The sequence below is a fragment of the Rousettus aegyptiacus genome, unplaced genomic scaffold, assembly GCF_014176215.1.
Source record: "Rousettus aegyptiacus isolate mRouAeg1 unplaced genomic scaffold, mRouAeg1.p scaffold_m13_p_9, whole genome shotgun sequence".
In the NCBI taxonomy this organism is placed as follows: domain Eukaryota; kingdom Metazoa; phylum Chordata; class Mammalia; order Chiroptera; family Pteropodidae; genus Rousettus; species Rousettus aegyptiacus.
Window position 1 is genome coordinate 65,841,929 of NW_023416312.1, and position 14,547 is coordinate 65,856,475.

Consider the following 14,547-nt stretch of genomic DNA (forward strand, 5'->3'; position numbering starts at 1 on the left):
TTCGGGACAGAGTTTTGGTAATCCTGCCATTCACTTTCCTCCTTTTAGATTTCTGCCCAAGGGCAGGTCACCCAGGAACAATAGCAGAATGGGAAACAGAATGCTACTTTATTCCGAGCTGAGCAGGCACCCAGTGCTTCCAAATGCAGGCAGGGCTCTTCTGGTAGGCTGGACTAGAGTCTGCCACTTTGGTCTGACACCTAAGTGAACTTCCTGCTCTGTACCCTGAGAATCTAAGTTGGCCAGATCTGTAGAGTGGGCCTGAACTTATTTCCCACCCAGTCAAAGGAACTGAGAAGTTAGAGTAGAGAGGAAGGTGAACAGGCCTGGCCGCCCAGAGACAGATTCTTCTGAGATGTGTATGATGAAATTAAACTACCTGGTTTCAAATTCTGATTCTGTCATTGACTAGCTGTGTGATCTTGGCCAAGTTCCTTAACTTCTTTGTGCTTCAATTTCCTCATCTGTAAGATAAGAATAATAGTACTTCCTCCAAGGGTTGAATGAGAATTAAATGTATTCATGTATGCAAAGTGCTTATAATAGTGTCTGTCACTTAGTTCACACTATATAAATTTGCTTGCCAATGTACCATGACTCTACCTACTGATGCAATAAAATGTGGTCTGAGCAGCTTCTTAGGTTCTCACTTTTCGCAGCCCACCCCTTGGGGATAAACTAGTGAGGGGGGAAGTAGAAGTGTGGGGTGGGAGGGATGAAGAGTGCCCACTGCCCACCAGCAGGTTGAGAGTGCTAGTGCAAGAGTTCAAGTGGTTAGTCATGGGGTCCAAGCTTGTATGGAAGGAAGTGAAGCTAGGAGAGAGCTAAAGATCTAGAAGGAAATCCATGGGAGGAGGTAAGGAGCATCAAGAGGTCAGAGGTCACAGGGAAGTCTATGGGCATGTGCACTGTAGGAATGAGGATTTTAAAGCTAAAACTCTGGGCGTCTGTGGTCAGGTGATCCTAACTGGTGAAGGGCGGTTGTGAGTGCTGACTGAAGCCAGCTATGGGTAGGGAGGTGGAATAGCGGTTGCAGATCTGTAGAGATGAGGAGGTTCAAGAGGCCATGAGTTGAGGGTATTGGAAGTGGTGCCCGCATGTATGTTGAAGTCACCCAGAATGCTGGCAGGAGAAGGCCTAATGTGAAAAGGAAGACTGGAAGCCAAATGATACTGATCTGGGATGAAACTGATGGTGAGCTGAAAGACAACAGGTGGCAGTGATGAGGAAGAGAAACCTAAGCTTGAAAGAAGAAGAGGAAAGCAAACATTTAGAAGTAATAACAAATGGCTGGATGAATCTTCAGCTCTCCTTCCCTCCAAAAAAAGCTTGCCATGAGAATAGAAGGAAGAGAAAGAACAGCCTCTTCTCAGAGCAGCCAGAGGGAGAAGCAATGTTCTCAGGGGAGAGCCAGGTCTCCTTAAGGTTAGGTAGTGGAAGGGCCGCGCTCTGCACAGGTGGAAGATATAGAAGGATTTGTTGATGGTTCAACCAGGTTTGGAGGGAAGTCAGCCGTGGGCTGGGTATAGGAGAGTGCCTGCACAGCTTTAGGACCTGTAGGGCTGGTAACACAACCCTTTATGCCTGTAGGGGGTTTTGTTGATTTTTGCTTTGTTCTTTTTTATTTAGGCAGGGCTTCTTTTTTTAAAACTTAAAAAAAAATAGGCAGAGTTCTTAACCTGGAGTCTACAAATAGGAATTAAGGGTCCATTAACTTGGATAAGGAAATGTAAAATCACGTCTTTCTTTTTACCAGCCTCTAGCAGAGACGTAGCACATGAATGTAGGCAATGAGCACACACCTGCGTCTTTGTTGTCAGTAGCAATCACAGATGGCTTCCTATCATGTTACAGTAGTTGCAGACAGCTCAGAATGCTGTTTAGCTCATCACTGCTTTGAAATAATGGTAGTGATTAGACTTGCTGCTAGAGCTTATTATTAAATGCATTAATAAAGAACCACAGAAGGGCCGTATTTCAAATCTGTTTACGTATTTTGATAACTTTTAATATCATTGGCTTATTTTATAACCCTTGCCTTTTATTTCATGCATTTAAAAATATTGTTCAGAGAAGGGATTTGTCAGTGTTCCCACACTGCCAGAGGGGTCCCTCTCTGATGGGAGGAAGGGTGAGAAGCCCTACCTCCGGGATACCTTGGAACTCCTTCCTTTCTGTTTCACTAGAGGGAGCTCCGGTTTCAGAATTGGGAAGCAGTGGCCTTTCAGGCTGGACACTGGGTAAGAAGGTTGTTTTGAAGTACAGGCAAATCAGATGATCTTTGGGGACATTTCTGGAAACCGAGGTGTAAGAACCCCAATATTGTTTCATCCTGGTAAGCCACTTCTCTCTCGAGTGGGCTTTAAGCTTGTCTCCTAGAGTGTAAGGGTTGGGATATAGCTCCTGTGCTAGCTTCTAGGACAGTTAAAGCCAGGGCACTTTGGCCAATGAAGGTTTGAAAACTGGCTTCCAGGTCATACTAACTCCAGTTCCATGTTGTGCTGCCAGCTCTCTCCCCACCCCCATTAAGCCATTGTCCCTCCTGCCTGGCTAGTGTCAAGATGCTGGAAATGTTCCTTTTCACTGGCTTCCCAGTTTCATTTTGCTGGTCAGGTGAGCAGCAAGGGAAAGGATAAGGGACTCAGGTAGAGTCCGAAGGCTCCCAAGGGGTTAGTGGGTGAGCGGAGAACTGGGGAATTTGAAGAATTTGCCAAGGTCTGAGCCTTGTGCAAGAAGGCGGTTAGGTGAGTTTCTGAAAACCTCCCTGCTGAGGAAGAAGTAACTTGGGGCTCAGGAACATGTTGTGGGAGCAGAATATTAAGTATTTCTTGCCTTAATTTTATCAGTTTCCAGGAAATGCACGCTGCTCCTTATAGTCGACCCTTTACTGGTAGCTTTCTCCGGACCTCTTGGTACCTCGTCCAACTCCAGGATTTCCCTCTAACTCAGTGCTTCTTCTGTGTGATTGGAGAACCTAGCATCAGAATCACCTGAGGTGCTTGTTACTAACATGAAAATTCTGGGGCCCACACAGATCTCCTGGATTCAAGTCTCTGGGGACAGGGCCCAGTAATATACATTTCTCACATGATCTCAAGGACAGGGGTTCTCAAAATGTATTCCTGGACCAGCAGCAGTAGCAGCTCAACCAGAGAGCCTATTATAAATATAAATTCTCAGATTTCTGATTCTAGGCCCTGCCCCAGGCCTAAGGAATCAGAAACTCTGAGGTGGGGCCCAGCAAGCTGCCTTTTAACAAGCCCTCCCGGGGATTCCGATGCCAGCTCAAGTTTGGGAGCCATTCCCTTAGAGGATTCTGATACAGACTGAAGGTTAAGCCTCATTGTCTCAAATGATCCAGAGACAGGCTCCCTCTCTGAAAGCTCACCAGAGACCTAGCTAATACTAACTGCAGAACTGTGTGAGGCACAATGATATGTTATGTTCACATAGCACTCTTCTCTAGATTATCTCCATGGTCCTTTAGCTTTTCTATTCCTACAGTGCTCCTGCAAGGTAGGTAGGGAGTAGCCTGGGACTCCCCTGTGAGAGGAACACTGATGCTTAGATTTTGATCCATACAGATGGTAAGACAGCAACTTGATTAGAGTAGAAGTTAGGGCCCTGGTTTCTGGACTCTACTGCTCATTCTGCTAGGCCAGGTCCGCCTGATGAGTCCTTCAATGGCTCAGAGTCCTCACTTTGTGTGCTATTGGCAAAAGGCTGGCTCTCTGATCCTCATGGATGAAGGTGGGTCTTTAAGTTGCCTTAGCCACAGGCTGGGTGGTTCTGTCAGCCTCTGCTACGCAGTTGTAGGGTGAAGCCTTGCCTGAGTGAGTCCTCTAGCCCCTCAAGATAGGAGATCAGCAAGCTGGACCTTCCATGCGGACACCAACTCTGGATAGCTTCCATTCCTTGTACATTAAACGGACGGTTCATTTAGTCACATGCGTGTATGACCTGTATGACGAGAAACCTGACTTGGGCTTTCACTCAATGACTGGGCAAAATGGAAATTCATATATTCATAATCATTTTGGGGTTGTGCCACCTAGAGATATATATATACTGGGCAGCTAAGACTTGTGTAAACTCTAGAAATGGAGGTGTCTCATTTAGAGAGTTCCAAAGATGGGATGGCACTGTTGTTGTTGGAAACTAAAAACTTGTCATTCTCTTCCCTGTCCCCAAACCTGCACCTTCTCCATTGTTCCCCATCCCACTGAGTGGTAGCGCCACCTATTCATTACCCAGGCCAGAAATCGAAGGATAATCATTGGCCCTTCACTCTTCTCCTTTGCCACCCCTGCCACATCCAGTCAGTGACCAAATCCTATCAATTTGACCTCCTGATCATTTCTCACATTTATTTCCACTATTCTTATTTATGTTCAGATCAGATCATCCCTGATCTGGTCTATTGCAATAGCCTCAACACTCGTCTCCTTGCCTCTGGTCTCTCCCTATTTCAGTCAGCAGCCAGACTGTGAGCTCTGTCCCTTGCTATAAAAAGTATGGTCTGAGGACCACAGACACCCAGGAGCTAGTTAGAAATGCAGATTGTCAGGCCCCACCCCGGACCTACTGCATCAGAACCCACCTTTTAATAAGATCTCAAGGTGATTTGTAAAGTCCAAAATATCTAGTGTAAATTCCTTATGAACTGGCCTTCATCTCCTGTTTACCCCTCTTTCCCACATGGTAGTTCAATGATACTGAACTAAATAAAGTTTTTGAACATATTGGGCTGCTTGCTTCATTCTTTCAGCAGATATTCATTGAACCCCTTTGTGTCAGGCACTGTTCTAGTTGCCGAGGCAAAGCAGTGAACAAGACAGACGCATCCTTGCTTTCGTTGAGCTTACATTCTTGTGGGAGGGGACAGTAAAGAAGTAAGTAAAATAAATATATAGTAGGTCAGATGATGTTAAATGAAATAGAGGAAGAACGAAAGCAGAGTAAGAGGCATCGAGGTGCCGAATGAGTGAAGAGGGCTGCAATTTTAAATAAGGCGGTTTCATCTAAAATTGAGGAAGGGTTTGCAGGCAAAGGAGTGAATCATTGGATATCTGGGGGAAGGATATGCCAAGCAGAGGAAATACCAAACATAAGGGCCTTGTGATGGGAGTGTTTCTAGAATATTCCAGCAACAGTGAGTAGGTCAGAGTATCTAGAACCATGTGAAGGAAGGGAAAAGTAGTAGGAGATGAGGTCAGAAAGTGATACAGATAAGGGAACAGATTATATATAGGGTCTCATAGTAAGGACTAGGTATTTTGTCCTTAGGGAGATGGGTGGCCATTGGAAGGTATTGGGCAGCGGACTGACATGATCCGAATTAATTTTTCAAGGGATCACCCAGTTTCTTGCTGAACTTAGACTTGTAGGGGGGCAAGGATAGAAATTAGGGTAAGCTGTAAGTAATATTTGTAATAATCCAGGGAGTAGATGATAGAAGATTGGGTAAGGGAATAACAGTAGAGGCAGAGAAAAGTCATTGGATTCTGGATACATATTGAAGGTACAGCCAACAGGATATGCTGATGGGTCAGATGTGGCATGTGAGAGAAAGAGAGGAGTCAAGGATGACTCAGAGACTTTCGAGTAATTTAGATGGATGGCCATTTATTGAGAAAAGGAAGGCTGGGAGAAGGGGAGGAACAAGTAAAGGAGACTAAGAAGAAGCAGGCTATGAAGCAGAAGAACTAAGAGAGAGTAGTATCTCTGAAGCCAAGTGAGGAATGTTTCAAGAATGAAAGGATTAGATGAGGCCTAAGAATCAGCCATTGGATTTAACAATGAAAAGGTTATCTGTGACCTGGATGGGAACCTGATTAGAGCAGGTTAAGAGAAGTGGGAAGAGAGGAATTACAGACAAGGAGTATAGACAGGTGCAGTCCAAAAAAATATGTGAGCCATATATGTAATTTTAAATGTTCTAGTAGTCACACTAAAAAAAAAGGTAAAAGAAATGGGTAAAATGATTTTAAAATGTATCTTACGTCTTATTTAATCTAATATGTCCAAAATATTATTATTCCAATATAACTAATATAAAATCATTAGCAGGATATTTTGCATTCTTTGAAATCCAGTGTGTATTTTACAGTAACAGTACCTCTCAATTCAAACTAACCACATCTCAAGTGCTCAATAGCTACATGTGACCAGTAGCTACCATATTGGACAATACAGGTATAGACAATCCTCTCAAGGGGTTTTCTATAAAAGGGTAGCAGAGGAATGAGGCGGTTGCAGGTAGAATGAGATCAAGTATTTATTTGTCTTAGAGTGGGAGCTCTGACAGTATATTTAGTTTATATAGTAATGGGAATAATCTAGTAGAGAAGAAAATATTGTTGATGTAAGAGAAAGAGGAAAATCGCTGGAGTGATATTGAGTAGGTGAGAGGGGATAAGATGTGGATGCAAATGGGAGGGCTGTTCATTCATAACAGCAGTGGGAAGGCAGAGCACATTGGGCCCTGATGCAGATAGGTGGTCTGATAGGATCATGAGAACTTGTGGAACATTTTGTCTGATTCCTTTTTTCTCAAGAAATAGGAAGCAAGGTCATCATCTGAGATTGAAGTTGGGGTAAAAGTATTGAAGATCTTAAAAGAGAGGAGAAAATATTAAATTGTAGTGTGAGAGAATAAATGGGCTGAGAAAGTATAGTATGATTGCCTGGCAAAATGAAGGATGCCCTTGAAGTTTGTGATCATGAATTTGAAGTGAGAACAGTCAGCATTGTTGTTTTTCTTCAGCCACATTCATCTGTGTAGGTGCAAGCAAGGAGGAAAAGATTGGGACTTAACCAAGGCTGGATTTTTTTCAAGATGGGTGCAACAGTGAGAGGCTCAATGGAGTCAAAGGTGTATGCCAGGGAAAATAAGAATGATGGGCCATGGAACTTAAGGAGGAAAGAAGGAACCATGAGGGACAGCAAAAACATGGCAGAACCAATGGACCACAGATTATGCTGGAGTCAAAGAAGTGTACTGATGAGGTCAGAGGGAGTAAGCTGGAAAAAGGGAATGGTTGATTTATGGAGGAGCTGCAGATATTTGTAACTATAAGGTCTCGAGAATGACCATGAGGATGAATGGCTGAGTTGTGACAGAGGACATAATCACTGAGGAGAAGAGGTCAAAGAACAGAGAGGCCAGGATATTGGAAAGTTCATCTAGGCATATGTTGAAATTATCAAGAATTGTGACAGGAACGGTTTTGGAGAGAGTGCTACCAAGTCAGGTACTAATATCCTCAAGAAATATTGAGGACCATGATCCATATGTTTGTAGACAACTGTAAAAGGGAAGGCTAGTGGGTGGTAAAGTATAATGGTCATGAGATTTCAGGGAGAAAGGAGCACCAGTGGTCTGGAAACAGCAATGCAAAGAAAGAAGACACCTACCATACCTGCATGGGCCGAAGGAGAAAAAACAGTGACTATTTTGGAGGGCTAGAGATGAAGCAGGCTCCTCTTGGGGAGAGGTAGGTTGGGTAAGAACAAAAGGATGAAGGGGACATTCAAAGAAGCAATTTAAATATTGGGAATTTGGCCAAAGATTCCTCTATAAGTTTGCATACCCTGTTCTCTTTTCCCGGAATTCCCTTCCTTACTTTGTGCGCCTAGAAAACTTTTCTTCATCTTTTGTTAGCCAGCTCCTGTATCACTACTTTCCTGATATTGTTATAGCAAAGATTACCAGTGGCCTGAATTTTGCCAAAACCAGTGGAAATTATTTGTCTTTCATTTACTGTACCTCATAGAGAAGCGCGTCCCCAGTGTAATTTTATGTGATGATGTGAATGTTCTATCTCTGAACTGTCCTTTATGGTACCCACTAGCCATATGTGGTTTATTGAGCACTTGAAATGTGGTGAGACTGAGGAGTCAAACTTGTCATTTTAATTGTGATTAGTTTCCATGTAAATTTTCACATGTGGCTAGTGGCAACCTTTAATCTTATCTTCCTTTTGGCAACTATTTCTGTTTCCCAGGCTCTGTCCTTGGTTCCTTAATTTCATTCTGTGGAGTCTTTCTCCTTGATCTTATCTATACTCCAAGCTCTGTTTCTAGGCCACCTACCTCTCCTAAATGCTAGACCTGGACATCCACAACCTATTGGAGATGTCTGCTTGGATATCATGATTGACATTCAGTGTTGGCACGCTCCAGCCTGAACTTGTCTCCCTCCTCAGTCGACTCCTTTCAGTTACTGAAGTCCTAGAACTGGGACTCACCTTAAATGTCTCCTTCATGTCAAATTGCCAAGTCATCTATATCTCTGCAGCAGAATCTAAGTGATCTTCAATCTTGTCCTTCTCCAGTCCATCGTCCACATTACTGCCACAGTAGTCTAGCTAGTCAAAACATAACTTGACCTTGTTTAAAGCCTCTGAATGGCTTCTCATTGTGTATAGGATAAAGGCCAAGTTCCCTGGGATGGCAGTCAAAGCACTTCGTGACCTGACCCCACGCTCTTACATCTTCAGCTTCATCTCCTGACACATGTCCCTCCTACTTTATGCTCCAGGAATACAGAACTGTTTGTGATCACATGCAAATGGCATGCTGTTTCATGCCTCTGCACTTTTTCTCAGGCTGTATCCACTGCCCAGAGTGTCCTTTCCTTCCTTCAAGCTCTTACCCAAAGTCCTCGTTTTTGAAAACCCACCTCAACTGTTATCTTCTCCAGCTACCTTTCCTTGGTGTCCCCATTACTTACTGTGCTTACCTTATTGCACCGTCTCATTCATTGTTCAGTTGTAAGCTGCAGGGTCATTCTCAAAGGCAGGAGCTATCTTTGCTTCCTTATCCCCACTGCCTAGCATGCAGTACGATGCCCAGAGTGCACTCAGTCAATATTGAATGGATGGGTAACATGTAGAAGTAAATGAATTGAAGGTAGCAGGAAAAAGATTGGAGAAAGGGATGCCACCATGCCTGGTTTCATTTCCTTGGTGTAAGGCCTTCCTGGATGGAATTATGAGAGAAAGGGCCCTTGGGAGGCCACTCTGGGGATAGGTCTTTGCTGCTGATGGTGCAATTGACTTCCTTCCCAGCACTCATAAAGCCTCTTTCTGGCATAAATTGATTTCAGAAAAAGCTATTATCTAGCCTCTCCCTACCCCACCTCCCCACACACCTTTAAAGCTGAAATGCTTCTATCCTCCTGAGATAGAAGATGCTAGCAGAAAATGTCACATTTTTTTTCCTTAAGCAGAAAAAAGTTTTACATGTTTAATTTTTCTGAACGTGCTTAAGTTTCTGTTTTCCTTTAGAGGAAAACTGGTTTTTCACTGGTATTATCCCAAGGGCCACATGCAGGTATATAGAAAAAAAGAATGATGTGTGTTTGCATACAATTTGCATATATCTATATAGACTGGGTCATGTATTCTCAGGGTCCTTTCTTTTTTTTCCTTTAGTTTTCAAAGAAATCGAATAATTGATTATCTTTGCAATGAAAAGAACCAAAAGTAAAAAGACAGTGGAGACCACAACGTCCCCTTCCTAGAGAAGATCACTTCTTAAAAGATTCCGTTTTCTAGTCTTTTATAAGATGCCTGTGGTTGACATGGTAAAAAGGGCAGCTGCCATCTGTGTGCCAAGCTAGCTGCTGTATTTACTTTTCCATCTCTTATTTCATTCAGCAGCCCCGAGAAATAGATGCTACCTCCAGTCTACATATGGGAAAACGAGCTTAGAGGGGCAACACATGGTCACCCGTATAGTCAGTGGCAGAGGCAGTATTTAAACTCATGGCTGTCTGACCCAAAGCCTTTGTTTTGAACCACTAAGCTGTATTTTCCATCAACGTCATACTGTTTGGTATTCTTTTACACTTGCTTGCCTTTACTAGCCAGGGACTTAGTTTGTCTGGTTATCATTTGAATTGCAGTGGACCGTTGCACAACATTGAGGTTCCAGAGTTTACTTAACTTATCTCCACATTTGGTTTGTTTCCATTTCTCAATATTTTCAGCAGTACAGGTATAAATATCTTTGTGCAAATAGGGGTGGATTGTTGGTTTTTTAGATATTCGATGGTAGTCCTCAGTGTAGGATTGTTGAGCCAAAGGGTTATGGTTTTATGATTCTTCAGAAAGTCTGTGCCCTTCATTTACCCATGCAGCAATAACTTATTGAGTCCCTACTGTGTACCGGGTACTAGAAGTGAAGAGGTAATTCAGGAGCAATGCCTCCCTCAGGGAACTAAGAGGCTGGAGTAGGATGTATGATGCAACACAGATGGAATGGGACAAAACTGGGGGTTTGGGCAAGTTGGTAGTGAGAGCACTGAGAAACATGACCCCTGGAAGTATCTGAGTATTCTTTTTCCTCCATATCACAGGGCAGGGCAGAGAGGAGCACAATGAGAGCAGGGCTGCCCAGTGGTTGAGGCCTTGTCCCAGCTTTCCCCAGGTCTGTGACTAAGCCGCCTCCTAGCTGAGGATACTGCCCCCTCTATCCCTTTCCTGCGGCCACCACATGGCCCATGGGGCCTGTCACTACTCTCCAGCTGTACTAGGGGGAGCCAAGCAGAAGAGTGGCATGAAATGCAACTTCAGCGCCTGTTGGTCCTCAAGGTCAGCTCTTCTTCCCCTTTACATCCCCAGCAGCCAGGGTGATAGCACCGTGCCCAATTCTCACTCCTTCAGCAGACAGGAATGTGCACAAAGTGTAAGTGTATAGCTCAGTGAACACAGAAATGAGTCCCACACAGTTATCGACCCATAGGTACTCTGATCTAGACAGGTAGACAGACAAGGAAAGAGACAGTACAACTTGGTGTAATGGTGATCTAGGCAAGTGGCAAAAGGTGCGTTGAACAATGAGTCCCCTGGCAGTGTTTGAGAGCCTGGTGCTCTGCTGTTGTATCTTTGGCTGTGGCACAGCTCATCTCCCAGCCTTAGTTTCTCCATATATAAAGTGGAGGGATGAATCTGATGCCCTCAAAGGGCCTTCTGACCCAGATATGCTGTGAGCCTGCCTCTTGTTCGGGGAGCAGGGCTGAGTGCTCCCCCAGAAGACCCACTTGGCTTCGATCACCCCACCTCACTCTTCTTTTCCCCTCCACCCCATGGTGTTTCTTGGTGTTCTGCCTCCAGCCTTCTTCCTCTTTTGCTCTACATAGGCTCTTATAACTTTGGTTACTGTTATGTGCTGATGACTCCTATATATGGATGTTCATTTCCATCCTCTTCACTGAGTTTGTGATTCATATACAAGCATACCTCACTTTATTTTGCTTCTCAGATATTGAGTTTTCAACAACATTGAGGCAAGACCCTCCACCAGCAAAATGATAATTCATTCAAGGCTCAGATGATGGTTAGCATTTTTTAGCAGTAAAATGTTTTTACATTAAGGTATGCATGTTGTCTTTTTAGATATAATGCACACTTAATAGACCACAGTATAATGTAAATGTAATTTTCTTATGCAACTTTCATACTGCGGTGGTCTGGAACCAAACCTGCAATATCTCTAAGGTGTGCCTGTCATAATAAAAATAATCAGCATTTGTTAACTTCCAGATATGGCACTATAATAATTACTTAAATTATCTCATCTATCCAACAACCTTTGTGAAGTAGACAGCAGCATCTCACTTTATAGATCAGTGAACCTCAGCTCAAGAGTTACTGAGGCTTACTCAAGGCCCTGGAGTTAATAAGTGACAAGAGCCCGTATTTGAAAAATCTGTCTGCCGGGCTCTAGTGCCCACACTCTTCCCCATCACACCATAGTTTGCAGAATGCATCCAGCCACATAAGAGACATTTCCACTTGGCTATTCCACAGACACTTCAATTTCAACATCTAAAATTGGCCTCATCATTTGTTAATTGGCATTATCACCCCAATGATGCCCAAGCTAGAACCCTGAGAGTCTTCCTCGCCCTTCCCCCTAATATCCAATCTTCTACCATGTCCTGGTGATTTTTCCTCCACTTTTTCCAGCTCCACTGCTATTATCTTCAAAGGGTTTCCACAGCAGTCTCCTTGTCTCAGCTCCCACTGCTCCAGTCCATCCCCCATACACTGGTGGGCCAGTATGATCTTTCTCAAGCACACATCTGATCACATCACTTTTCTTCTTCAAGGCTTCTACTGCTTTCTGTGGCTCTGCAGCAGAGCTCAAAGCTGGCCACCCGTGGGCTGAAATCCATCCAAGAAGACATGTTTTGTTTGGTCTGTTGAGCATTCTTAAAACATTTTGAATTATTTGCCAACATTTAAAAATCAGGAAATTCCACATAAAAGTTCATATTTCTGGCCTCTCTTACAAAAGTGAAAAAAACTAGCAACTCTGGGCCCACATCCTTACAGGGCAATGATTGGATGAAACTGAGTGGTGGTTGCCTTCCTTAGAAAGGGCATGGACTTTCCAGTTGGCCAATCTCCAGCATCCCTAATGTGTCTTTGTCCCTGGTCACTTCTTGCTCTGTTACCTGCCTGAAACTTGAGACATTTGGATTCATGGCCCTGCAGCACAGGATGGAAGCCAAAGCCCTCAGCCTGGCTCCTGAGGTGCTACGTGCCCTAGCTACGAGTGGACCAACTCTGCCAACCTCTTCAGTCTCATTTCTGCTAATTACCTCACCATACCCTCCTTTGTGGCCCCAAATCTTACCATCATTTTCTGAATTGCCTTGCTCCCATTCACGTCTGCCTGAGTTCAGGCTGGTGCTCTGGCATGCCTAGGCCCTTTCTTAAGTCTTATTTGTCCTTCAGGAGTCCTTGTCCCCACTATGAAGAAGCAGTCCTGTTTCTACATCTTCTCCCCAAAGCTGAGTTCTGTTCTCCCATCGTAAGTGGCACAGACCTTGGTCATCACACCCATCATACTGGTTTCTAATTGTTAACTGGTTCGTGTTTCTCACATGCCAGACTGTGAGTCCGAGACTGCAGGGTGCCTGTCATCATTATATTCTTATCTTCCAATCTTGGCACAGGGCTGAGAATATAATAGGTGCCTAATAACTGCTGAATGAATGGATGAATCAGTGAAAAACTGACTTGGGAAAATACTCCAGGATGTAATGTTGCCACGTACTTGCTTTGGGTGAAGGATTCCAGGTTCCTTTCATTCTGGAGCACCTCCCTCCAAGTCTCCATTCAGAGCGATACCCACAACATCCTATAAGCCATATTCCTGTTCTGCAAGCTCTGGAATACATCTAAGCCTACTAGGATGGTGGTTCTTATTGACGATAGAGGGAAAATATAATTCTTGCTATTCCAGGGGGGAGGGAGTTGTCTAACAGTTGGGGAATGGCACAGTCATTTGATGTGGCACATTCTTTAGTCATTTGAATAATAATAGTTTTGTAATGATATCTAGCATGCACTGCACACTTACATTATACCAGATCCTGTTCTAAGAGCTCTCAGTATATTATATCCTTTACCCCTCACAACAACTTTAAGAAGTAGGTAGGACTACTATAATGGAGATAACTCCTTTCTAAAAACAAGTCAACTGAGATTCAGGGACTGTAAACAACATTTCCAGGGTCACACAGCCAGTAAATGGTAGAATGCAGATTTGAAACCAAATCTGGCATCAAAGTTAACATTCTCAGCCACCATGCCATACTTCCTCAATGACATTTCTCTTCTGAAACATGAGGGGATGGTTAAAAAAATGAGGAAATGAAGTATATATAATTGTATATACAGTAAAACCCCAATTAGTAATTTAAAAAGGAAGAAAAGGGACTCCTAAGGCATAGAGACAGGAACCAAGGAGACACACCCATGAGTTAGCAGTGGTTACATTTGGGCGATAGGGTACCAGGGATGTTTTTCTTCTTTTCCTCCATTTTGGTTCTACTTGTTAACATTTCATAAATTTCTTCTAACGAGCATGTATTACTTTTTTAAAAATATAAATTTTAATGATGTATCTTATTTAACTATATTAAATATTTCAACATGTAATTGTATAAAAATTTAAGATATATTTTACATTCTTCTTTCATATGCAAAATCAGTTTCTATTTTGCAGTTAGAGCATATTTAAATTTTAGTCACATCTTATTTTATTACTATTATAATAAAGAAAATTCCTCTCTTCAGAATTCGTAATGGCCCCAGCATTACGTGGCAGAACCGGGATTGGGAAGGGGTTGATTGGAGTACCCAGCTAATTAGTAGGGCTGTATCTTAGGTAGCTGTCGCTGAGTAGCAACAGGGGGTAATCAGCAGGCAGCAGCTGTGGCCTCAGCACCTGCATCCTCATGGGGCAAAGGACGAGAAGTGGGTCACCAACTCTGCCATCTCACCGTCTCCTCTTTTCCTCCAGGTGCTTACACCCCAGAGCCTCTCAGCAGTTTCCAGTGGGCCCTTCTCTCAACTGGCCTCATGTTTTTTTATCACTTCAGCATCTTGCAGATCCTGGGCCTGGTAAGTCTAGTTCTCTCCCCTTCTCTCCCCTCTGTTTGGAGTTCTCCATTAATCTTTGATAATCCTGGTTAGTGCTGGTGTATCATTTTGTTTTGAAAATATAAGATGCCGAAGGCCAAGATGT

General features: G+C 43.5%; 1 protein-coding gene across 7 annotated transcripts in view; it reads left to right on the top strand.

Annotated features, from left to right (window-relative positions):
* The window catches only part of TMEM164 (transmembrane protein 164), a 178,937-nt gene that overhangs the window by 150,123 nt on the left and 14,267 nt on the right, over positions 1-14,547 (top strand). For all 7 annotated transcript variants that reach the window (XM_036227312.1, XM_036227306.1, XM_036227310.1 and 4 more), the window contains one exon: positions 14,323-14,423. In XM_036227312.1, the coding sequence (XP_036083205.1) occupies positions 14,323-14,423 (101 nt within the window). The remainder of the gene's footprint in view (positions 1-14,322; positions 14,424-14,547) is intronic.